General features: G+C 26.4%; 1 protein-coding gene and 1 long non-coding RNA gene across 4 annotated transcripts in view; one reads left to right on the top strand and one right to left on the bottom strand.

Annotated features, from left to right (window-relative positions):
* Positions 1–7,123: 7,123 nt before the first annotated feature.
* Positions 7,124–25,695, bottom strand: part of LOC126905801 (dnaJ homolog subfamily C member 3) — a 19,350-nt gene continuing 778 nt past the window's right edge. The window contains exons 1-10 of one of the 3 annotated variants that reach the window (XM_050685872.1): positions 9,907–10,137; positions 9,755–9,847; positions 9,181–9,305; positions 9,041–9,115; positions 8,644–8,972; positions 8,428–8,578; positions 8,149–8,341; positions 7,646–7,814; positions 7,477–7,586; positions 7,124–7,404 (exon numbers count right to left, since the gene is read on the bottom strand). In XM_050685872.1, the coding sequence (XP_050541829.1) occupies positions 7,268–7,404; positions 7,477–7,586; positions 7,646–7,814; positions 8,149–8,341; positions 8,428–8,578; positions 8,644–8,972; positions 9,041–9,115; positions 9,181–9,305; positions 9,755–9,847; positions 9,907–9,985 (1,461 nt within the window). In that variant the 5' untranslated portion in view covers positions 9,986–10,137 and the 3' untranslated portion in view covers positions 7,124–7,267. Of the gene's footprint in view, positions 7,405–7,476; positions 7,587–7,645; positions 7,815–8,148; positions 8,342–8,427; positions 8,579–8,643; positions 8,973–9,040; positions 9,116–9,180; positions 9,306–9,754; positions 9,848–9,906; positions 10,138–25,695 lie in introns of those variants that run through there. The other 2 variants (XM_050685873.1, XM_050685874.1) reach the window with 2 other exon arrangements.
* LOC126905802 (uncharacterized) lies at positions 23,401–25,568 on the top strand. The gene is made up of 3 exons (XR_007704108.1): positions 23,401–23,626; positions 23,710–24,080; positions 24,150–25,568. It is a non-coding gene; the product is annotated as an uncharacterized LOC126905802 (long non-coding RNA).

Below are 25,695 nucleotides of genomic sequence, written 5' to 3'. Positions count from 1 at the left end.
ACGTAAACATTTTGTTTAGTTGTATACTTTTTGTGACTTTATGAGTTAATATATTTTAGATTCTTTAGATTTATATTATAAACATATTTTTTATTTTAAATAATATCAGCCACAAGTGATCAATTATTATTGATTTTATAATATATATATGTTATTATAATTAATTTTATAATTTGTTATAGCCTAGTTTATTTATTAAGGGTTATTTTTATTTTTTGTTGATTCTGATAATTCTCAATAAATATTAGACTATATACGGAGATTACAGTCAAATTCATAGAATAAACTTAAAAATATCTTAGTTAGAATATTAATTTCATATTTATAAAAGCATAATCTTACAATTCCCTTAAAAGTTCCTAAGAACTTTTATCGGAGATCTTATACCGTAACATTTGTTATTTTTTTTATTTTATTAACCATGAGTGAAAAATTATACAATTCGATATAATAGTACATTTTACAAAGCTTCTTCCTCAACAATTCCCCAAAATTTAATGGTAGTATATATAATGGGACCTGGTAAATAGGTATACCCACACAATCCAACCCAACCTATACCATCTGGTCCGTGATCATTAATAATCTAAAACCATAATGAATTCTTGGTGATTTTTTTATATATTTTAATTATCCTAGCCTAATTTATTTTTAATATAAATTCGAACACAAATTATTTATGGAAATGTTTAAAAACATAAAACCCTCATTATTTTCGATATAATTATATAAATCTAAAAAATTTTGTAGTGAGAGTTTAAATGCAAAATTTCCTTTACCTACGTTATTGTTTAAATCTGAATAATTAATTGGGTAGAAAATAATGAGATCGACTTTTTTTAATTACAATTAAAAATTATTTTATGTTTTTTCCTCAAAAAGAGTTTAAAAAAAACACAACTCATATTTTGTAAAATGATTTTGTCGATAAAAATTTAAATATACGTTTAACTATATTATACTGAATATACTGAACAAAATTTGAAGTATCAAAACGATTAACCAATTACCATACTTTAACATAATCTTCAACGTTGTGTTGAAACACGCAATCTGAAATTTCTTATACATTTGTATAAAATTATTCAATTACAATAATACTAGTGTATTGAAATCTTTATAAAAATGTCAAGGTTTAATTCCTTTTGTAAAGAAATAACTATTCATAATTAAAGAAAATAATAATATTTTTAATATTTCCCTATACACATTATAGAACTGATCGCCATACAATTAAGATATGAAATGCATGTATACCAAAAGTGTATATTATTTTGCATTTTACCACGATAACTGAAGTTATTCTCTTAATAAATAAGTACATCATTTTAAGAAGTTAATACAAGTAATTGTATTACCGACCTTCAAAATTATACGTAAGTGTATATTTCACAATGATTTTAAAATGAAAAATTATACACTACATAAACCACATGAAACTCTGGTTTTTGATTATTATAAAATCAAAACTATTGAACTTGGTTATACATAACCTTATAATATGTATAAACTTACAATATTTTTTTTATCCACTATTTACTTATTTACTACTTTGACATCTAAGAACTATTTATTGTTTACAGCATATAACAAAATTTTCATTATAATGCAATTATATAATATTCTATATATACTTAACGTAGTAGTATGGTTGTTTAAACGGCGATTTACGATAGGCAACCAACTCCCTTTAAATAAAAAAAATAATATTTGACTGCTCATATTTTATTTAGCCACACAAGTCAGGCACTAATACAATATATAAATGTTTCAAAAATATATTTTAGTTACAAAGAAATTCTAGTTTAAATTATATTTCATGATATACTGTTTATCGTAACAACAAAATCATTGGTTCAAATTTCAAGACCTTGAAAACAATAAATTAGACTTTTCAAACTTATGTATACAGTAAGTATGTTTGTATCGCTGTAAAAATTAAATTACATTCTTGTTTCTTTTTGGCAATGATACAAAAAATTATTATTCTAACGTTATAATTAATTTTGTTTAAGTTAAAAGACATGTCTTTATAAAATGTATAAGCGATTTCCAATAGAGACAGAAGGGGTTCTGTACGTAATCCAGAATTGGCAGGAGAAGTGGATCGAGTGAACAGGAAAATTTTTTAAGGTGAAATCATAAGAAAATTATTATGTAGTTGCACATTTTTTTAACTCTATAGCAAAGGTGTATCAAAATTTTAAGTAATAATTCATCAAAAAAAGAAAAGAAAATTTACTTTCTGAATTCGATTATTCTGACCTCCGTGAGTTAATTATAAATGAATTTTATCATAAGCCATTGGTAGCTAAAACATTTTTTTTTTTTTTGAAAAGGTAGTCTATTCCTTATAATGTACTTACTGTGACATTAAAAGCACAAAAATTCTCCCTAAAAATATTTATAACTACCTTTTGTATCATCTTTATTATTATTTATATATTTTTTTTTTATATAAAATAGGGAGTTAAATGGGGGCACTTATCCCTTCTTCTATTTAGCTATACTGTTTGAGACCTATTATATTGGCTTAAATAATTCAGAAAAAAAAAAATTTATATGGAAAACAACACGAATAACAGTGATCTTTTTACACAAAAATAACATTTTTTGATGAAATTCAATTGTCGTTTAGATAAAAAAACTTAAGAAAATATTTTTTAAGTTGTAGTATGTAACACAAACTTTAATTTAACATATGTTACATAGTTCTTTCGGAACATTTTCAAAATAGTAAAATTTGGTGTAAATGTTGCTATTTTCCATCCCCCCGTGGGCAGGTAAAGGATTAGATTTTTAAAAAAACGTTTTATCAAATAAAAAGGAAATACCTAAAGTATTTATAAAAAAAATTGTTTTAATTCATCTATTTTTAAAAATGCTATGATAGATTTAAATAAAAAAAGTTTTAAAAAATATAAAAATTTACCGATTATAAATAGTGTATTTTTTTTTAGATATTTCAAGGAATGAAAAAAATATTTTACATTATAAATATAATGTCTTCAACTTACAACAATGTATGATCTTTTGATGTATCATTGAAAATAATCAGTCCAGTGAATGTAGAAAAAATGTAGTAATAGACAAAAAATAAAGAGTTGGAACAAGTGTAGATGATATCTAATAGTGATTAAAATCAATATCATAAGAAACGCTTCCATGCAAGCAAGTACATAGTGTATAATTTTAAGAAATTGATGGATTATTTCAAAAACAAAATAAACTTCTGTTTCCTTAATTCATACCTGATTAGTTCTTTTATTTATAAGTATACAATATAAAAAAATACTTATTATGATAATTATATTAAGTATAAAATTTCTTTTCTATAATTTAATATTATAATTTTTATGGAGAAACTTTAAAAAATAATAAAGTAATTGTAAATTTCTTTGGCAAACATCTATGAAAATGAAAGAGCTNTTTTTGTGTGAAAATTTTCGATTTTGTATTTTACATTTTTAACTTTATTATGCTATAACTTTTTGAAAAATGTATGGATCAGTACAATTTTTTACGAAGAGTAGTTTTTATATACATCTTTCATTTGAAATACTGTTTTTTTAAATCCGACCATTTCCCTATATACGAGGGGGGTTCAAATCTAAAAAATGCATGTAGAAAGTAGAACTTTTTCAACTTAAATTTTAAAAGTGTTTCGGAAAGTCTGACACTTTTATATATATCTTAAATTAAAGCTAATGTAATATACTTTATTATGCAAAAAAAAAATTTCGGACTTTATTTTATCTTCATGGTGAAAATAGACATCAAAGTTTATAAAAAAAATACGATTTTTGTAAAAAAATTCTTTTTTATATTTTTAACTTTATAATGCTATAACTTTTTGAAAGATGTATGGATCAATATAATTTTTTTTTTATAGATGCATGATGTCTTTACCTATCATTTGGTATATATTTTTTTTATATCTGACCCTTTACCTGCCCACAGGGGGGGATTTAAAATGACCACTTTTTCACAAAAAATTTACTTTTTCAACTTAAATTTTGAAAGTGTTCCGGAAAGTCTGACACTTTTATATATATCTTAAATTAAAGCTAATGTAATATACTTTATTATGCAAAAAAAAAATTTCGGACTTTATTTTATCTTCACGGTGAAAATGGCTACCGAATGCTATTTTTGTGTGAAAATTTTCGATTTTGTATTTTACATTTTTAACTTTATTATGCTATAACTTTTTGAAAAATGTATGGATCAGTACAATTTTTTCATGAGGAGTAGTATTTATATACATCTTTCATTTGACATACTGTTTTTTTAAATCCGACCATTTCCCTATATACGAGGGGGGTTCAAATCTAAAAAATGCATGTAGAAAGTAGAACTTTTTCAACTTAAATTTTAAAAGTGTTTCGGAAAGTCTGACACTTTTATATATATCTTAAATTAAAGCTAATGTAATATACTTTATTATGCAGAAAAAAATGTTTGGACTTTATTTTATCTTCATGGTGAAAACAGACATCAAAGTTTATAAAAAAAATACGATTTTTGTAAAAAAATTCTTTTTTATATTTTTAACTTTATAATGCTATAACTTTTTGAAAGATGTATGGATCAATATAATTTTTTTTTATAGATGCATGATGTCTTTACCTATCATTTGGTATATATTTTTTTTATATCTGACCCTTTACCTGCCCACAGGGGGGGATTTAAAATGACCACTTTTTCACAAAAAATTTACTTTTTCAACTTAAATTTTGAAAGTGTTCCGGAAAGTCTGACACTTTTATATATATCTTAAATTAAAGCTAATGTAATTTACTTTATTATGCGAAAAAAAAATTTCTTTATTTTACCTTCACGGTGAAAATGGCTACCAAATGCTATTATTGTGTGAAAATTCTCAATTTTATTTTTTACATTTTTAACTTTATAATGCTATGACATATTGAAAAGTGTATGGATCAACATAATTTTTTTATGAGAAATAATATTTTTTAATAATCCCTTTTTCATTCGACATACTTTATCTTAATCAGGATATTAATAAGGAACTAGCACATCATGTAGCTTTTGGAATAGTCCACCAATTTTTTAAAATTAAACACTATCTAAAGATTTGCATCGAAGCGTTTTTTTTTTATAGTGATTTTAATCACTGTCAGATATCATTATACTTGATCCAACTTTGCCACGTCACCACTGCGCCGCAACCCCCCTGTGCTGGGTTTTTTTCTATCGCCTCTAATTTTAGAGATTATTACTATTTAATAAAAATACAAGTATTTATATATAAAAAAAAATATAAGTTAAAATAAAATTCAAAAACACATCATCGGACGAAATCATAGATAAAACTATGCTTGGAATATTTCTGTAAATCTATGAATATAGTTCTGAATATTTTAACTATAGCATATATTTAAACACTAAGTGTTACATAGAAATGATTACTATGATTTTATTGAAATGATTTATTTCGATATGAATATAAAAAAGTTATGACAAATTTAAGTAAAAATAATAACTTGGAAAATGGTGATTTTTTTATCAAAATAATATTTTTGTCGATAATTTTTTCTTGAAAAAGTTTTTGTGAAGTTTTAAAAATGCCAACGTTTTCTGATTTTTAAAATCAGTTTTTGGGGGAATCCCCTATTAACAGGGAACAAGGGAATGTTTTTCAATTTTATTGGTAATATCATCAACTAGGTACGATTTGTGATCTTATTCTGTCCGGTGAGAGCTGAGAAAAAATGGCAGGCATAAAAAAACATCATGGCAAAATTAATAACATTCTCAGCATCTTATTGAAGTTGAAATATTTTATTAAATTTAAAATATGTTCTCACTTAAAAAAACCAAATTGTTACCTGTACAAGACATAAGGAATGAACCTTAAAAGTATTAGATACCTAATAATTCAAGAATGTTATGTAATTAAAAGTAATTGAAAAAAAAAAATTCAAAATTGTTTTAATTCTGCAAGCTATTGTTTTAATAAAAAAAATTTACTCTTTATACATTCATACACATAATTTTTATTTAACTTTTATGTGTATATTTTATATGTATCAAGTTATCATGAAAATTTTTAGTAACTGTATTTGTTAGGTCCAAAACAATAGATATGATTAAAAGAATTTTTGATTTAAACATACGTTTTTTAGTTTGGAAATTATACATAAACCTTTTTCGGTTATGTCAGTAACAACTAAGGTAACTAACATAATAAACATGGAACTTTTTCATTTGTTTGCAGCTCGGGTTCAAGATATGTTTTATATTTAACGATAAAATAAGAATTTGTTATATATGGTAATAATTTAAGAGAGACTGTTAAAACCGGGTTCGTTTTATATTAATCAAATATGAAATATTAGGTGTCTTTCTCCTTAAATAATAATTCATTTTCATATTTCTTAGGTTATAGTAAATTAACTTTTAACGAGCAACGAGCTTACTTAATGTATGGCCAAATCAGTAAAAATGAGAAATAATCGGTCCAAGTTTCATTAAAAATTAGACTGGGGCAAATGCCCAAATTACTATCTCCTATAAAATGCCCATGTAAACTTTTCAATCTATTTTAGTAATCAATATTTACTGTTTTTTAAAAACATTGAGAGATTAATTTCTTGTCATAAAATTTAAGTACAATAAAAAAATAACAAATTACTACAATAAGTAACATAAATTGAACTTAAAATTAGACTTGGAATTTGAAATTCACCTAATAAATCATCAATAAAAAAACTGATAAAATTTTTATTTATAATAAATTTTAGTTTTAAATATTTTAAGTATTATAAAATCTATGCTAACATCAAGTATTAGAAAAAACTGTGACAAAAATTAGACAAATTTATAATAACAATTATATTTTCTTCCAGAACTAAATGACATCAAACTAATTGCACATCTTTATCACATAATATGGTCGAAAATATTTAATACAAATGTTATATAGTACACATTAATGCCTAACAATAAATAAATATCATTTTAATTAAATTGAGTATAACAATTTATGGTATAAAATGTTTGTATAGAACTGGAAGATATTAACCATACAGTTGATGTAAACCCACATTGGTCAAATGATTATAGGTTACCAAATTATAAATAACAATTATTCTTAACATAACTATATACATTCATATAATTTATTGTTATTTACGTTTACATTATATTATTTACAAATCATAGCATACACAGCCTTTTGTGCCCTATTAATAGGACAAAAACTAAACCGTTTATGGCACCGTGCATCAATGCGTTATACGAATTAGTTGAAATTAAATTTAAAAGTAAATGGACTTCCATGAAACTGGTGGAACTGTTGGAAAGGATTAAAGCCGTCAGGGTGGCGTCCTGATTCTGGATCTAATGGATCAATACCGCGGTCAAACTGAGCTCGTTTTTCTATAAAATAAAAATTTATAAATAAATTAAATATTGTAGATTTTAATTATAATTTTGATAATAAAAATTAACCAGGATCTGTTAAAACTTCTTTAGCAGCTGCTATTTCAATGAATTTTTTCTCAGCGTTCTTTTTTGCTTCACCTTGGAAGTTATCTGGATGCCATTGCTGTGCTGCTTTTCTGTAAAAAAATAATGATTATAATTTATTGTATAACTAATTTATTAAATTTAAAAATACCGGTATGCTTTGACAATTTCTTGTTTGGTTGCAGTTCTCTTAACATTTAATATTTTGTAGTAATCTTTACGCTCAGCTTGTTTTTGAAGTTTTTTTGCTTTTTGTAGGCCTTCATTAGCTCGTCTGTGATCTTGATCAATTCCAAGTGCATGTTCATAATCTCTAATAGCTGTAATTAAAGTTTAAATGTTAATATATCAATATAAAATAATATAATAAAAAAAAATTATCACAAGTAAAAATTTAAATAAAAAAAAAAAATTAATTATGTATATTATAATATACACAGGAAATTTTAACATTGAATAAAATTAAAGATTTGATAGGATCTAGACTCAGGTATTCAATAATTTACCTTTATTATTTTATTAACATAAACTAAGGCTAAAATAATTTGTTTTTTTTATTTGTCATAATTTTATGTGTTTAAAAATATGTATTGAACATTTTGCAAAAAGGATGCACACCGTAACAATAGAATTAAAATATAAAATTTTTCATACCTTCATCAAACATAGAATTTTCTATATAAGCATCAGCTCGATCACAATACAAATCTGGTGTTTGACTTATTTCTAATGCATCACTACAATAATTTAATGATAGTGACAATTCATCTGTATGTTGATAACACTGACACAATTTTTCATTTGCTAAAAACCTTACATTGTTTTCATTTTTCTCTGCATCTAAAATCTAAATTAAAAAACAATCAATGAAAGTAAAACTTATCACTTTTACAAAAGATTTAGAAATCAAATAGACTTTTTTGTTTATGTTACTTTTTTAGAAAATGTAATACAACTGGAGTAATCTTTAATATTAAATGCTGATTGACTGTCAATAAGCAATTTATCAACTTTTTTAACTTGTTTATAATGACTATGGCATAGTTTATGATCTGGATCTAATTTTAAGCATTCTCTAATTTCTCTATGGGAAAACATGGAAAATTTAAAATCATTAAGTAAAAAAAATATTTTGAATCATTGATTTACCTAAGTGATTCAGATACTTGTCCTATACTATAATGAAGCTTTGATAATTTATAATAACCATCAGTATCATCAGATTGAAGCTTTGTAGCAGTTCGTAGATCCATTATGGCATGTTGAATGTTACCTATTTTCAAATGAGATTGAGAACGGTTTTCACGCAAAGAAGGGGCCCATGGACAATGCTCTATCAATCGATCATAAATTTGTACTGCACTAGCATGGTCATTTTGATCTTGGTAATATAATCCTAAATCTACATCATAAGCAAGACCATCCAGTTTAGAATATAATTCATTTGCTTCCGCAGAAAAATCACCATTGTTTATATACTAAAAGAGGTTTGAAAAAAATATTTAACAAATTTGTGGTCATAAAAAATTACTTAAATTTTACTTACAACATTATATAAATCCTTTTTAGCTTCTTCAAATGATGCTTGTTTCATATAAACAACACCCCGTTGAAATCGAGCCTAATATAAGAATTATTATTAATTAAAACTATTTTATTTAAATAAATATTCATATCTATATTTACTGATGTAAAATCTGGTTTGAGATCGAGCACTTTTCCAAAATCTAATAATGCAAATTTGGCTTTTCCTAAAGCTAGATAGACAGTTCCTCTTTTGAAATATGTTAAATAGTTTCCAGGATCACCCTCTATAAAAAAAAATATTACTCAATAAAAATAAATCAAACATATATTACCAACTTTAAGTAACATTAATATTTATGTATAATATAAAATAACTAGTAATAATTGAATTGAATATTAATAACATGAAATAAAGAACTAAATTGTACATAAATAAATATTATTGGTAAAAGACAAAATTTTTGTTTAAGAATTTATTAACTTTTAATATTATCAACTTCATAGATTTCTATTAAACTTTAATAGAATAGAATTAATTTATGAATTTAAAATATGTATACATAAAAGTTGTTTATTATTTAATTTAGTAAAAGAAAAAGTCGCATTATAACAAAGGTCCTATATTTTCTAGTTTTTTAAGAAATTATTTTACTTGATGCAACAAAAAATTATAGCAAGTTATAATATGTATGAACACATTAAGATGTCAATAAAAATTAAATATTATGCTTACCAACAGCAGCATGATAATGGGAAAGAGCATCTTGTAGTTGACCACGGGCTAAAAAATTACGCCCCATTTCTAAATGGTTTTCTACATCTGAGCCTGTAAATTACATTGAATAGGAAAAAGTTACTATAAATATAATTAATTCTGTAACTTACTCAAAGCAACAGAGTCCAAAGCCAAGAAAAACAAACAAGTAGAGTATATTTTTACTTGTACTCTACGCCACGTCTCCATGTCTATTCTTCTATTTTGTTGTGTTCAACTAGTATCAATTCAATTAATTTTTACTGATGAAACAAAATGCCATAGTGATTGAAATATAAGCTATTTATTAAAATTTAACGAACAGTTGTCGAGTAATAATATATCGTGTTCGTTTTAGTGTTGTGATCTTTTAATTTGATAAAAACACTACTGATAACTTTAATAGCTGCGTTTGGATTCTCAAAAAAAAAACTGTAGTCAAAATTCAAGTGATTGTTGTTATAAAATTGTATTAACTATTTAATTAAGATATTTTATACAATGATTTGCTACTTAAAGCTTTTGTTTTTAATTTTACTTTTTATGAAAATGGCAAATCAAAATTACTCAAAATATAAATTAGTGCAGTTGTTACAAACGCAACTATTTCATCTTTATCGAACTCCGTGTTGGAACCTCATTGGTTGATATTCATACCATAGTAATATCACAGAATATTCTAATTTAAAATTCTAACAGTACCCACAGACTATGTGAAAAAGGTCATATATTTTCATATAGTCTGCGACTATACAAATAGAAATTTTTTTCTTACAAATAAAATTCTTCAATCATATGAAATACTTTCTCGTTAAAGAAAATTTTTTCTATGTTTTAGAAAGCTCATTGAAAGTTGACTACATATGTAGACGACTTTTAAAAACCCTTATAAAAGGTATTAATTAAAGTATTCATCGTAAGTTAATAATTACTCTCAATTAAAATTATTAGAGAGTAATTGAAACAATTGGTAAAACAACTAGATAAGTTCATTTTTTTTAATTTTTCAAGAAAAACAAAATGTTATTATTAAAACAATTATACAATGCTTTCCCCAAATAAATATTTCTACAAATAATTGCAATATATGAACACTATAATAAAAAAAGGAAAATATTTAAAGAAAAAATTATTAACTTTTTATCATTCCAAAACATTTTAAATTTATAACCATAATAATCATAAATGGCTTTTTGCATATTAAGCCTATTACAAAATAGAATTTATTTTAGAACAGTATCCCGATAAATTTACCTACATATGAACAATAACTGAGAATTAAAATTAAATTACTAAATTTTTTTAATCAATAAGTAATTTATTTATTATAAAACACTTACTGTAATTAATCAAAAATATTAAAATAAAATTGTAATTTTTTTTAGATTCGTGTTTTTTTCAATTTATCAATCATTAAGTATTTTATCTTATATTAGTATATTATATCTAGTATTTACGTATAAGTGAAATGTTTATCCCTTAAACATTACAAAAGTGTCAAATTGAATGGCAAAATGTGACTATTAAAAGAACCACTCTACTAAAACTTTTTTTTTTTTGAAAGAGCAATCTCTTTACTTTTAATATACATATTGGGTTGATATTAAAAGTTGGAAAAATTCTTCCCATGAAAATATTTATATCCAACACTTAAATAGCTATGGCCTAAAACACGGACTGTCCGCTACTGACGAGAACTTGCAAATAATTCCAGGGGCACAGTTATACTGTATAATAACTACCGACGTATATGTTATTGCTCGTCTGCAGCTCCTAGTCGTCTGACTTCCACTAAATTCCAATTTTGAACTATCCGTATATTGGTACTATAATAATAATTACCGACGCATACGCCATTGCCGCCCATCCTCTGCGGTGTATTCGCGTTGTCGTCGCATGACAACAACAGTCCGACCCTCTGAAGTATGTTGTACGCTTAAATAACAAAAAGTGTAATTTACACATATTTATACAACATATAGAATTAAGCGTTTAGCCTCATTTACAAATAAACGTAGTTAATTGATAACACCAATAAATCCATCTTCTCACTTGATATTTTACTTAAACAGTTTAAAAAAAAATTTTATATTATTTTTAGGGCATAATTGGTTAAGAAACTTTTTGCTATAATTAAGTTCTATTACATTAGTTCATGTCCAATGCTGAATATCTATGATGTCCAATACTCTATGATTGTATGTCAATATGTGTCTTTGTTATGAGCTTTTTTAGGAATACTAAAAATGTTATTTATTTACTAAATAAATATTACGAAAATATAAGAAATATTCCATAATTATTAATAATATATGAATTATATAATAAAAATATATATATGTGCTTTTTTTATGTATTACAAATTTCAATAAGTAGTAATGATTAATATAATAATATTAAAAAATTAAAGAAAATCTTATTACTAATGAATATATATTTGTAACTGTAATTTTATTACTAGCTATAAATTGAAATATTCAACATCCATCCCATCATCCTCCTCTCTCTCTCTACACACAAACATATATTATCTTGATTTTAAAATTGATATTATATGTATTAGGCCAGTCAACGAAGGAGTAATTTTGGCGAATAGCGAAAAAAATTCTCAACCAAATTTTTTTTTTTTTGTAAGTCGAATAATTATATGTATAATGACATACTAAAAGTCCGCATTTTCTGGTAATGTTAAAAAAAATTGTCAAAAAGCGTATTGGCCTTAGTCAGGTGCTGGAGCTGGTAAAAATTGTGTCTTCCGGAAAACAGAGCTTAAATGTTCTATTATATGTGAACATTGCAAAGATCAACGGCTTATAAATTCAATAGAAATAAAAATTGAAGATTAAGAAGATTGTACTCTTTTTGAAGATATATTATACACACTGTGCCGGAACACTGCTGGTTTTTTTTTTTAAATAGCGATTAGTTGAAATAGTAGCAATGGGTTTACTTTAATTATTTCATTAATAATTTTGACAATAGAAGTTATTGAAGATAGAGTTATAACTTTATTTGACCTTTTAAGATTTATATCATGAAAGTTATTATCCACCATTGAGTTTATTAGAACAAGACCAATTTTATACACTTTATGACAATTAATTTTATCATTACCAGAAATTCCAGCTGAGTTGATAAAAGAGAACATGAGGTAGGTGAAATGAGGAGATCAGTGACAATAGGCGAGAACGTGATTGGAGAGGTGGAAAGATTCAAGTATTTAGGATCAATTGTGCAAAAGAGCGGTGATATTGACGAGAATGAAAGACACATGATTAAGTGCGGGTGATTGAAGTGGATAGAAGCGTCTGGTGTCTTATGCGATAAAAGAATTCCAATGAGGCTGAAAAGTAAATTCTATAATACTGTAGTGAGGCCAGCTATATGTATGGTTCAAATTGTTGGGCGGTTGATAAGAAAGTAGAGCAGAAAATGAGTGTAGCAGAGAAGAGAATGCTTAGATGGATAAGTGGAGTGACTAGAGAAGATAGAATAAGAAAAAAAAAGATAGGATAACGAACAAACATATAAAAGGGAGATTAGGTGTAGCGTCAATTGTGGATAAGATGAGAGAACAAAGACTTAGATGGTTTGGTCATGTTATGAAAAGAGAAGAATCGGAAGTTGTAAGAACAGTTATAAAAATGAATGTTGAAGAAATAAGAGGTACAGGAAGACCAAAAAGAGATTGAGGGATGTTATTGAATGCGATTTGAGGACAGCTGATGTGAGCGTAGATGATGTGGGAGATCGTGTCAAGTGGAAGCTTAGGATAAGGGTGGCCGACTCCAAGTAGTTGGGATTAAGGCAAAGAAAAAGAAGATTACCAGAAATTCCGGTGGCAATTAACATAATATACTTATTGTTTGGGAACGTACAATTTAGCGTTTGGTTGGGTTTAAACAATATAGCGTCAAATCAATTACCTACTCTATCGGTTGTATCTTCATATATACTACACTTAAATGATATTATAAATAAATAAACTCACACATACACACACATGAATTTATAACATTGTGTCTAATGTAAGTATAACATGATAAAAAATAACCGTAAAATGAAAAAAATGGAAAATAAAATTTAGTACTCATATTAAATATAATAGAACTTGAAAAATATTTGTTTAAATGAAAAAATAAAAGATGCCTTTTTTGTTTAAAATTGTCTATTAAATAAATTTTGTATGAAACTTCTTTTTGTAAGTTAAATATTTTTTGAGAAAATTAAAAAAGCTCCTATTTTTTGAACTTTTGCAAGGCTGTAAAAAAAAGCTCAATTTCAATCAATGAGGACTTTTGTTATGTCATTATACATATCTTAATTGAACTTTAAAAAAAAATATGGTTATGAATTTTTTCCGCCATTTTTCTTTTGTTGACTGGCCTATATATATGTAGAGTGTGATTAGAGAATAAATTTTATTTTTGATCTCCTGAAAAGTAAGAAAAAGTAAGTTAGACTTAGATGATTTGATCGTGTTATGAGGAGAGAAGAATGGGAAACTATAAGAACAGTTGTGTAGATTAATGTTGAAGAAAGAATAGGTAGAGGAAAACCAAAAAACCCAGCACAGGGGAGTCGCGGCATAATGGTGACGTGGCATAGTTGGATCAAGTATAATGATATCTGACAGTGATTAAAATCACTATAAAAAAAAAAAACGCTTCGATACAAATCTTTAGATAGTGTTTAATTTTAAAAAATTGGTGGATTATTCCAAAAGCTACATGATCTGCTATTTCCTTATTAATATCCTGATTAAGATAAAGTATGTCGAATAAAAAAGGGTTTATTAAAAATATTTTTTCTCATAGAAAATTTATGTTGATCCATACACTTTTCAATAAGTTGTAGCATAATAAAGTTAAAAATGTAAATCAATATAGTTTAAAAAAACTAAAAAAAAACACGCTTTTAAAGCACATCAAACTAAAAATTATTTTTAAATTTTTAGTTCAATGTGCTTTAAAAGCGTGTTTTTTTAGTTTTTTTAAACTATATTTATTTTTCACTTTTAGTTTCATGTTATGATAGTAGTTACTATCAATATCATGGTTGTGACGGGTAACTGGAAATCAGGGTTCGATTCCGAGGAAGGAGTCTGAGAAACGGCTACCGCAGGATTACCAAGGAAAGCAGCAGGTGCGTACATTACTCACTTTTGGAATATGGAGGTAGTGTCGAAAAATGACGGTACGGGAATCATCCTTTGTAATCGGAATGAATACCTTATCTCTTAATTAGAATAAAGCGTATTAAAATATAAATTTTAATAGTAATTAGAATATATATACATGTAAAGCGACTTAAGTACGTAAACGTATCATGCACGAGGTATAGCTGTGTTTTGTGGGTGGGGGGGACGTTATACCTAAGGTATAAATTGCGGCAGCGGCGGTAGGAATATATAAATATATATACGTAAAGCGCATTACACGCGAGCGTTATTGGTCAGTCAAAATAATAATAAAATTATACAGGTTAGTATAGTCTCAAGACTAGACGACGGAATACCGAGATAATAACATGTGACGAGTAAAAATAAAATCGAGAATTTTCACACAAAAATAGCATTTGGTAGCTATTTTCACCGTGAAGAAAAATAAAGTCCGAAAATTTTTTTTTCCACGATAAAGTATATTACATTAGCTTTAATTTAAGATATATATATATAAGTGTCAGACTTTCCGGAACATTTTCAAAAGTCAAGTTGAAAAAGTTATTTTTTTGTGAAAAAGTTGTCATTTTAAATCACCCCCGAGGGTAGGTAAAGGGTCAGATTTATAAAAAAAATATACCAAATGAAATATAACAATATCATGCATCTATTAAAAAAAATTATATTGATTCCGTTATTTTTAAAAAAGTTATGGCAATTTTAAGTAAATAAAATTGAAAAAATTTCGAAAATTACCGATTTTTAAATTTGTAATTTTTTTGGAGGTTTCCTCCGGTTACGGGGAAAGAGGGAAATTTTTTCAATTTTTGGGGGTAATATCTTCGACTAGATACGATTTGTGATCTTTTGATGTATCATTGAAAGAAATCGGTTCAGTGAGAGCTGAGAAAAAGTGGTAACAGACACAAAAAAACACATCATAGTAAAACCAATACCTTCTCAGCTTCGCATCGAAGCTAAAAATAGTAAATATGTGATTTAAATTTAATTAAAATTGTAAAGTTAAGTTATTTTATTCTCCTGACCTGCTGTGAAATGGTTTTATTCGGTCAATATGGACCAGTAAATTTTCTAATCTTTTATTTTTTGGCATTCTTACAATGTATGTAAAAGGTGGATAAGCTTTTATGCATCATATGAAGTTCATATGATGAATTGTAACAATCTCGAAATTTGGTACTAGATCTCGTTTTTGACTAAAACTTTATCACCAATATTATATTGTGTGGTGTTCGAAAAATAATGTTTATGTTTCATTTGTTCTGTTTCTTGTTTAAGCAATTCACGAACTAATTTTCTTATTCTCTTAATTTTTGAAATCTCTGAGATTATGTTTTGATCTTCTAATTTAAAGATGCTTTTGGGATCGAACCTATGGACTAAGTAGAATGGTGAATAACCTGTAACTTTATGAATAGAACTGTTGTAAGCAAATACCATATATGGTAGATAATCTGACCACAATTTTTCAATATCATAAACATAATTAGAGTTCATATCAATCGAAGTTTGGTTTTGACACTCCACTTGACCCTGAGAATTTGGATGATAGGATACGCCAAATTTCTGGTCAACATTTAATGATTTTAATAGTAGTTTAACCGTTTTACCTGTGAAATGTGTTCCATTGTCGCTTCTTATGATATTACATCCAAAACGTAATATAAAATCTAAAAGAAATTTAACCATACTACGCGCATTTGCATACGCTTTTGCTAGGCAAAACTTACTTATTCTATCAGTCGCTACTAGAATATATTTATTAGATTTTGAATTACTAAGTATCTCAATATAGTCCAAATAAATTTTTTGCATAATTTTCCCTTTTTCTAGTGGGTACATTCCTATTTTAGGCGGTTTGGGCTGTTTAAAAGGCTTACGTTTTTGACATTTTAAACATAAGAGAACATACGCTTTTATTTCTTTACATATTTTAGGCCAATAATAACGTGATCTTATTTTAAAATAAGTTTTATTAAAACCTTGGTGATTCGTCTATTATTCTACTGAGACAATCTGCAGCTTTGTTAAAAATTTCTTCTTTATATTTTATAGAACAATAAAAACCTATTTGTTTAACTTTAAGTTTATTAACTATACATGAATCAGTTTTAATATTTAATAATCAAGTTAAATTTTTATGATCAGTCCCAATGAACATAAGGACGAAAAACAGTTAATGCGAGAAAAATTGCTAGACACTCTAAATCCAATGCGCTATATCGCCCCTCCGCTTTAGTCAGTTTATTTAATGCTACTGGATGAATTTCATTGTTTTGATTACACTGCTGGAGCATAGCACCTAAACCCAATTTCGAACCTTCAGTTACGATTATAGTTTCTGTATTTTCATCATAGTGAGCTAATACTGTCTGATTAGTTAATTTACTTTTGAGTTCAAGAAAAGCACGTTCATGTGTGTTCTCCCACGTGATTGGCGAACGTTTGTTATTGAATTTACCTCTAGTGAGATCTGTTAAAGGTTTTGCAATGCTACTAAATTTTGGAATATAACGTTTAAAATAATAAGTTAGACCTAAAAAACTGCGAAGTTTAATTCTTTTAGATTGTCGAAATTTTTGTGTAGTTTCTATTCCTTGTTGATTGGGTCTTATTCCCTTCGTATCAATAATGTTGCCTAATATTTTTAATTCTTGATAGCCAAATATACACTTAGATGGTTTTAGTTTTAAGTTATACTTTAAAAATCGTTAAAATGTTAATTCTAGTGAATGTAAATGAGACTCAAATGATTTGCCAAATGCAACGCAATCGTCTAAATAGCATGTATTGTGTCTATAATTTAAGACAGCCATGACTTTACAGATAGCAGCTTGATAAAATAGGGGTGCATTTACCAAAAGGTAAACGAGTAAAATGAACATGATAGTTTTCAGTTGAATGAGCTGTAAGAGCTCTAGAATTTTCAGAAAATACTATTTGATGGAAACCTGAAGTAGCATCTAAAGAAATAAAGTATTGACAAAAAAAAAGTATTAACAAGACAATCCATAAAAGCTTTAACACATTCATAACTAAAGTATTAGTTTCCTGCTAAACAATCATATAAATTTTGTATTATTGGTAAAGGGAAATTTTCAGGATAAATTATTTCATTAAGTTTTTGAAAGTCTATTACCATTCTATATTTTTTTACCCCTCTTGACTTTTACTACATTATCCTTGATTTTTAGCAACTAAAAACACAGGATAGAACAAGGACTTGAAGATTCCTCTACAATACCAGTTTTTAAAAGTTCCTCTGTCTGTTTTTCGATTTCATTACGTTCTACGTGGCTTAGCTTAAAATTAGGTAAATTTATTATTTTATTACTTGATAACTGTAGTTCTAGTGGAGCAATTTTACACGAGGCTAAATCATATTTATGTTTAGAAAAAATTGTACTATATTTCATTACTAAACCTCTAAGTTTATTTTGCTGATCAATAGGTAACGTTGGATTAATGTCCCAGTCTAGTACGTTTTCAGATGTTGTAACAGTAGGAGATAATGAAATATTACTTTTAACGTTTCCTTAGATTTGAGTCGTGTTCGTGTGAGAATCTTTGTTAATGTTTTTTGCTACGTCTTGTTTATCGCTGCGCGTTTTAAATTTTCCTTCTCGTTCAGAAGTCGGAGAGATAGTAAAATCACGTTTAATTATTCTATTTTTCAAAAGTTTTTTCTAATGTCTAAATTTTTAAATTCGTTTAATAATACTACGAAATGTGCGAACTAATTTAGTATTTGGATTGTAAACTAAGGGTGTCCAATGGCAATTTGAAAACAAAACCATTACAAATGGATTTGTTAGGGTTTGTAAAGTGTAATACAGAATTTATATTATTGTTTTCTGATATAATTATTAAGCCTAAACCAAAATGTTTGTGGCGGCTGCTTTGTCTTCACTTTCTAAATAAATTGGCTTATCAGATAGATCAATGCCTAATATTTTTTAATTTCATAAGCATTAATATCTATAACTTTATTATTTAAGATTGCTTCTAGTGTTGATACTCCACCCCAACCGTCTTATTCCAACCGATTTATTGTTATGAGTTTGATAGATTTTAAATTTCTGAATTTTTTTTGTTGATCAATATTCGTTTTGGATGTCAAGATATTGTTATTGTAAAAAAAATGTATATTTACTCTTTCATCGTTTTTTAATAAAGTAATTTTAGCCACTCGGATGTAGATTGTCGCGTTTTATTTTAACGCGTTATCCAATAGGTACTGTTGAAACGTATTCACTAATCCACTAAGCACCACACAATATATATATATATATATTAGGTTGTCCCTTATTTTGAAAATTTTGGAAACTCTTCGGGCTCACCCACCAAATTTGTGTGTATACATATAAAAAGTGGCTACAAAAAAATTCAGCCCGATCAGATAAGTTTAACCCGTGCCGACTTGGGGTTGAAAATCGGCCAAAAGGGGTACTTTTTTAGTTTTTAGTAATTAACTCGTAAATTAGCGCTCTCACAAAATAAAATATTGAAACTAAATTGTATATCTAATTGTTTTGTATAAATTAAGTCCTTACAGTTTTTCTTTTAAATCCATTAGTTTTCTAGAAAAATGTCAAAATACATAATATTTCGTAAAATTGACGAAATTAGCATATTTACGAATATTTCATCATATATGACGAACCATATGTGATACGACCTAATGTTTCATACAAAAATTGTTTAAAATTAAATTTTACGAAATAAAAATAATAAGTACCAATTTCATTGAATCGATCGTTTTATTGCTATAGCTGAAATAACTCGATCATATTACGATTTTTACTAAATATATGAAAATTAATGCTAGATTCTGTTAGTTATCATCTGGTTCATTACAACACTTATCGTACAAGTACGGCGATAATACTATGGTATGACTGGATTAATGTATTGTTATTATTTTTAAATTATAAATAACTCTGGAAATCGTAAATTTATTATAAATCTCAGCAATAGATATAGTGAACTCATAATTATACCACTTTAGTCTCTCACATCGCGTATTAAGTTGAACTGCTTCCTATTGTGTTTTTCTTTTAGTGTACGTAAAAATGTCGGTAGTATTACGAAATGACAATAAAATATTTTTAATAGGGTATTTGATTACTCAAATTTTAGCTTCAAAACTTCCATCCATAGGGCAAGTTCTAAAAGTTATTTTTTATAACCTAAGAATTGTTAATCTTATTATAAGAGCAAAAGCAGCATTGACTATTCGCGAGTGCAATATTTTCTGGGAAATGGACGATTCCATTTCAACCGAAATAAAAAAATTAATAGTTGAATTTCCTTAATAATGAGTCAATAATAAACCCTAGCAAACGTTTTATTCTTTCATCGAGTAATATTGACAAATCATTTTCAGGTATAATAATTTTTGATATCTTTATTTTTTGATGACTAGTGAGTGATTGATATTTTTTTTTAGAAAAAACTGTAGCTTCTTTTTTGTCAAAAAGCAGTATGAAATTTTTTAAACAATTCGATATCAATACTAATTTTTTAAATTTGGATCCAAGTAATTGGAATACTGATAATTTTTTTTTTACACGGAAAAGAAATTGTATGTTCACTTAAAGTAGTAAATGACTCTGCAGAGAAAGCGGTTAAGCTAATGGAAGATTTTCATGAAAGTTTAACTGTAAACGATGAAAAAGCTGAGTTACTTTTACACTATGTCCAAGAGCATAGCATATTATATCCTAATTGCATCAAAGAAACATTAAAACATAGTTTTTAATGCATATTTTTGTTATAATTTGTGAATTATTTTGAATTTAACATTTTGTATTTTATGTAGTAATTTTTTTTTTATTTATACAATATTGAGAAGTAAGTATAATTTAACGTTTAATTCAAACAACTACATCACTTTACAATATAAATGAAATATATTTAAATTAAGCATTAAAATTTATATATTTAGTAAAAATCGTAATATGATCGAGTTATTTCAGCTATAGCAATAAAACGATCGATTCAATGAAATTGGAACTTATTTTTTTTATTTCGTAAAATTTAATTTTAAACAATTTTTGTATGAATCATTAGGTCGTATCACATATGGTTCGTCATATATGATGAAATATTCGTAAATATGCTAATTTCGTCAATTTTACGAAATATTATGTATTTTGACATTTTTCTAGAAAACTAATGGATTTAAAAGAAAAACTGTAAGGACTTAATTTATACAAAACAATTAGATATACAATTTAGTTTCAATATTTTATTTTGTGAGAGCGCTAATTTACGAGTTAATTACTAAAAACTAAAAAAGTACCCCTTTTGGCCGATTTTCAACCCCAAGTCGGCACGGGTTAAACTTATCTGATCGGGCTGAATTTTTTTGTAGCCACTTTTTATATGTATACACACAAATTTGGTGGGTGAGCCCGAAGAGTTTCCAAAATTTTCAAAATAAGGGACACCCTAATATATATATATAGTTATATATTGATTTATAGATATATAGTTGATTTAACACCACAATAGGCACAATGATAGTACAAGAAAATGTATATATTTAAATTATACTTCGCAATATAGGTTGCATTAAATATATATCCTTCGTTAATTCGATGCACATGAGTAATACTAACAGAATCGCAAACGAGAAAAATAAAACGAAAGTTCAATAAAAGTAACGCAACAACCAGTCAAGGTTAACGTCGGAAACGGAACAGAGCGCAATATCAATGCTTCATATTCGGTGGCGACTTTGTCACGATGTTAAGGACGGGGAGACACCCGATGACAACCGATTGTCATATTAATAGCTAGACGGCTGATATCACTGAGAGACACGAGTGAGCGCCAGCCTAGAGCGTAGGGATGTGCCGTGTCAATCGTTAAGATTAATATGCAGTCAGGCAGTTTTATAATTACTATTTATAGTAAATTTATCAGAAAAGCTCAATATTTATTTTCATTTTTATCGTAATAGATACTTAAATAGAAATAATAGTAATCATTTCCTAGTAACTTTTGGTGTTTAAAAGATTCTACAATTGAAATATTCAGAAATTAATTAATTTTAATGATTTACTTTATCTAAAATAAACAATCAAAACAAAGTTGTTAAAAAAATTTACTCAATTGAGCGTATAATAAAATTTGTTTACAATTGTAAAAATCCATTGTTAATTCAGGAGAAACGAACAATCATTTTTTTTTTTTAATTGATCTTTTGACGTATTGTTCATCAAAGTCGGTTCAGCGAGAGCTAAGATTGAGCGTTTACAGACACAAAAAAAAAAATCATAGTAAAATTAATACCTTCTTAGCTTCGCATCAAAGCTAAAATTGGCTCAAAACATTATTAAACAAATTATACATTACCAGCCCTGATAGGCTCAGAAACTGGTGGCTAGTTCGGCCGACGCAACGAATACAAAAAAATAAATAAAATAGTAGATGCAGTGGACACTCGCGCAAAAAAAATATACAATAATTTAAAAAAATATGCAGCGCACATAATTAAAAAAAACTACCGCTACACACGGGAAATATTGCGACCAGTTCCGACTATGGTATTTCCCCGACAACCGTCGTATCAAAAACATCAGACCGACATAGGCGCCATTCAGAGGGGTTAAGGTCAGTCGGAAATCACAGAAAAAAATAAAATAAAATTATTTATCCCATACTGGACGGTGTAATATACGTTTAGTGGCGTTCAGTGCATCTGAGAACTAGAAAGGGTGGAAAGTGAAGTGTTTGATATCTGCCAACCTGTTCGTCGATGTAGTATTTATGATCAGATAACGCGCAAGAACTAATTACAAGTTATCCAACACAAAAATATTAAACGCTGTCGCAATACGTATTCGGCTCAACCAAAATAATTAGGAATATATATACAAAGTGATTGACTAACTATGCCTCACGAATTATCTCTGAAAATATAAGAGTTATAAACAATTTTTTTTTTTAATCATTATAGATCTTTAATGAGCTGTTTCACAAGAAAATTTAAATTTTTACCACCATCCATCGTGCTTAAAAATAGTGTCAACTTCATATTTTCAAATGACAACCCTATTTTTTTTTTATACCATTAGATTTAGTTTAATAAAAAAAAATGTTTTGTAAAAAAAATATTTTATTTTATTAAATATTAAGCGCTCCACGGCTCTCTAAAGTTTAGGGTTTATTAAGAAAAAATCATAACAGACGAGAACGTTATGGGTCGTAAATCGATAAGCGCTACCAGTTTTTAGTAATATTTGTAGAAAAAGCATAGGTATATTTCTATGTTGGTTGTTGAAAAAAAGCCTTTATGACGTAATCAATGAGAATTTTTTGATTTTTATCAGTTAACAAGTTGTTACAAACTTATACAAACAATGAATGACTATATTAGATCGTCGCTTGTCAACAATGATTTGTCACATGGTTGTGTACACAGTTANATCAATGATTTGTCACATGGTTGTGTACACAGTTAGAAAAGTGTGTGTTTAATTGAAAAGTTATGTATTTTTCATAATTAGAAATCACTGCGTTGACACTTAATAAGTTCTATTTAAATTAATTCATAAGATGCTTACATATTTATGTGTATACATATCAATGAAACAATTCATTATGGAATTTTAAATGCATTCGATTAGAAGAACATATTTCTATTTCTCATTTAATTTAAGGTAAGCATTTAATTTTAGTCATATTTCAAGTACTGAATTAATAATAATCTTTTATTTTAATAAATAATTTATTTTATTTCTAGGATATGTATATAAAGTATTATGAAATCTTAACAGCCTTAGATCATAAAAATACATCAGATTTTTAAGTGTTAGTGTGATGGAGACTATTAATTATTTTATATTGGTATTTATTGCCACATGTTATTATTAACCAGAAAAAGCTTTAGTTCAGCTGTCTTATTTTGAAAATAGATTATTCCAACATGTTCAATACATATTTGTTGCTAATAAAAATTAAAAATTGCCTATCAAAGACTTAGCACGGTTTAACCTCAATTATTATTTTTAAATGAGACTGGGGTACATCAGAACTAATTAACATTTGGATATGAAATTTATAATATTAATAAATGATTTATTAATTATTAATAAAGTATCTATGAAAATCTAGGTAATTATTAATACTTATACACCAAAAAAAGAATTATACATCAATTTACTTCTCTTTTTATTTTTTCAGATTTTAATAAGATCAATAAAAAAAATGTTCAGCAGAAATTAGTTGTTATAAAGCAATAATTAAAAATCTTTTGGTTTAAAAAAAAATTGAAGTATAGATATATTAATTAGTATTTAAAAAAATTATTGTATTTTTTTCTATTAATTATTTTATTAGAATATATAATATTTCTAATTTAAATTTAAAAGACATAAATTAATTTTTATTGATTGGGTCTGAAACTAATTTTTTGGTAGAATTAAGTATACAAAATCACTACCTTTTCTTTTTATTAAAAAACTGATCAAATGTTAATCTTAGGTCAGGGCCGTATACATGGTACAGTAATAGGATCTGAGCTACTAGTATGTCAATTATTTTAAGAGAAGTGTTAATTTTGAAATTTCCTTAATAAAAGAAAGAAAATTATTAATTTCAAATATTCTATCAAAAATATAAAAATTGTATTTTTGTATTGTTTACACAAGGGATCCTAATAATCCAATGGTATTTTAGTTCTTGATTACTGAAAATTAAATAAATGGCCTATAAAAAAATGTATTGTATACAAATGTTACAATCAAATTAATTTCATAACAATAGTGTAAATTGGGAAAACTATTATTTTGGATTTATCATTTAGTATCAAATAAATATAATTATCAATATTTACAAAAAGGCCTATGGTAATTTTTTAGTAGCTCAATTAAATTTTAAAAATACGGCTCTGGTTTGAATTCTACTCGCTGAAGGTTAATGTCAGAAGTGGTGGTACTTCCAGTATAATGTAATAACTTAATCCGTTTCTTGACTTAAAAATCTTGAGGGCATAGTTTTGTTGTTTACTATACAGGACAGTATTGTCATCTAGTGGCGTTCCTAAGTGATGAGAGTTCATTGAATGATTAATAAGTAAGGAGACATGGAGGAAATTAAAATGAAAATTTATATCATTATGTTTTTATAATTAATCTATATTGTTGAAAAGCTGGGCACTAGTTAAAAATTTAAACTTAAATTAACTTATCGTACTAGTTTTAATACTCAATAACTTATTCACTTAACTAATGAACTAAATGTGTAGAATAACTCATTAGAAATTAAAACAACTAGTTACAATGTATTAATAACTAATATTGAGTATTTTATATTCATAAAATTTTTGATATATCAATTTTTTATGATGGTGTTAATGGAGGATTTAACTGTTTACTTGTATAATTAATATTTTTGCAACGTTTGATTATTTTAGAGCCATGGAAAGGCCTCTCATGCACGAGATGAGTATTAACATAATCACTCGGCAGAAGATAATATTGTAAAGTTAATGTTTTAACCTTTTTATTTCATTAATATAATATTACAATTAAAATTTCTACTATCCTACATTTACCTGGTACTCTGTCTGTAACCATTTTTTTACTTGGTACTTGATTAATAAATGTANGATACTTGATTAATAAATGTATTTACTACCCGGAACTTTTCTAGTATTAAATGTATGATCCATACATATATTTTTTCTTTATTTTAAACAATTAGGTCAGTACACATTTTGCAAATCACA

This window comes from Daktulosphaira vitifoliae, unplaced genomic scaffold (genome assembly GCF_025091365.1).
Source record: "Daktulosphaira vitifoliae isolate Bord-2020 unplaced genomic scaffold, ASM2509136v1 Scaffold_4, whole genome shotgun sequence".
NCBI lineage: Eukaryota > Metazoa > Arthropoda > Insecta > Hemiptera > Phylloxeridae > Daktulosphaira > Daktulosphaira vitifoliae.
Note: the sequence above shows the minus strand (reverse complement) of the source record. Positions and strands in the feature narration are given on the sequence as shown.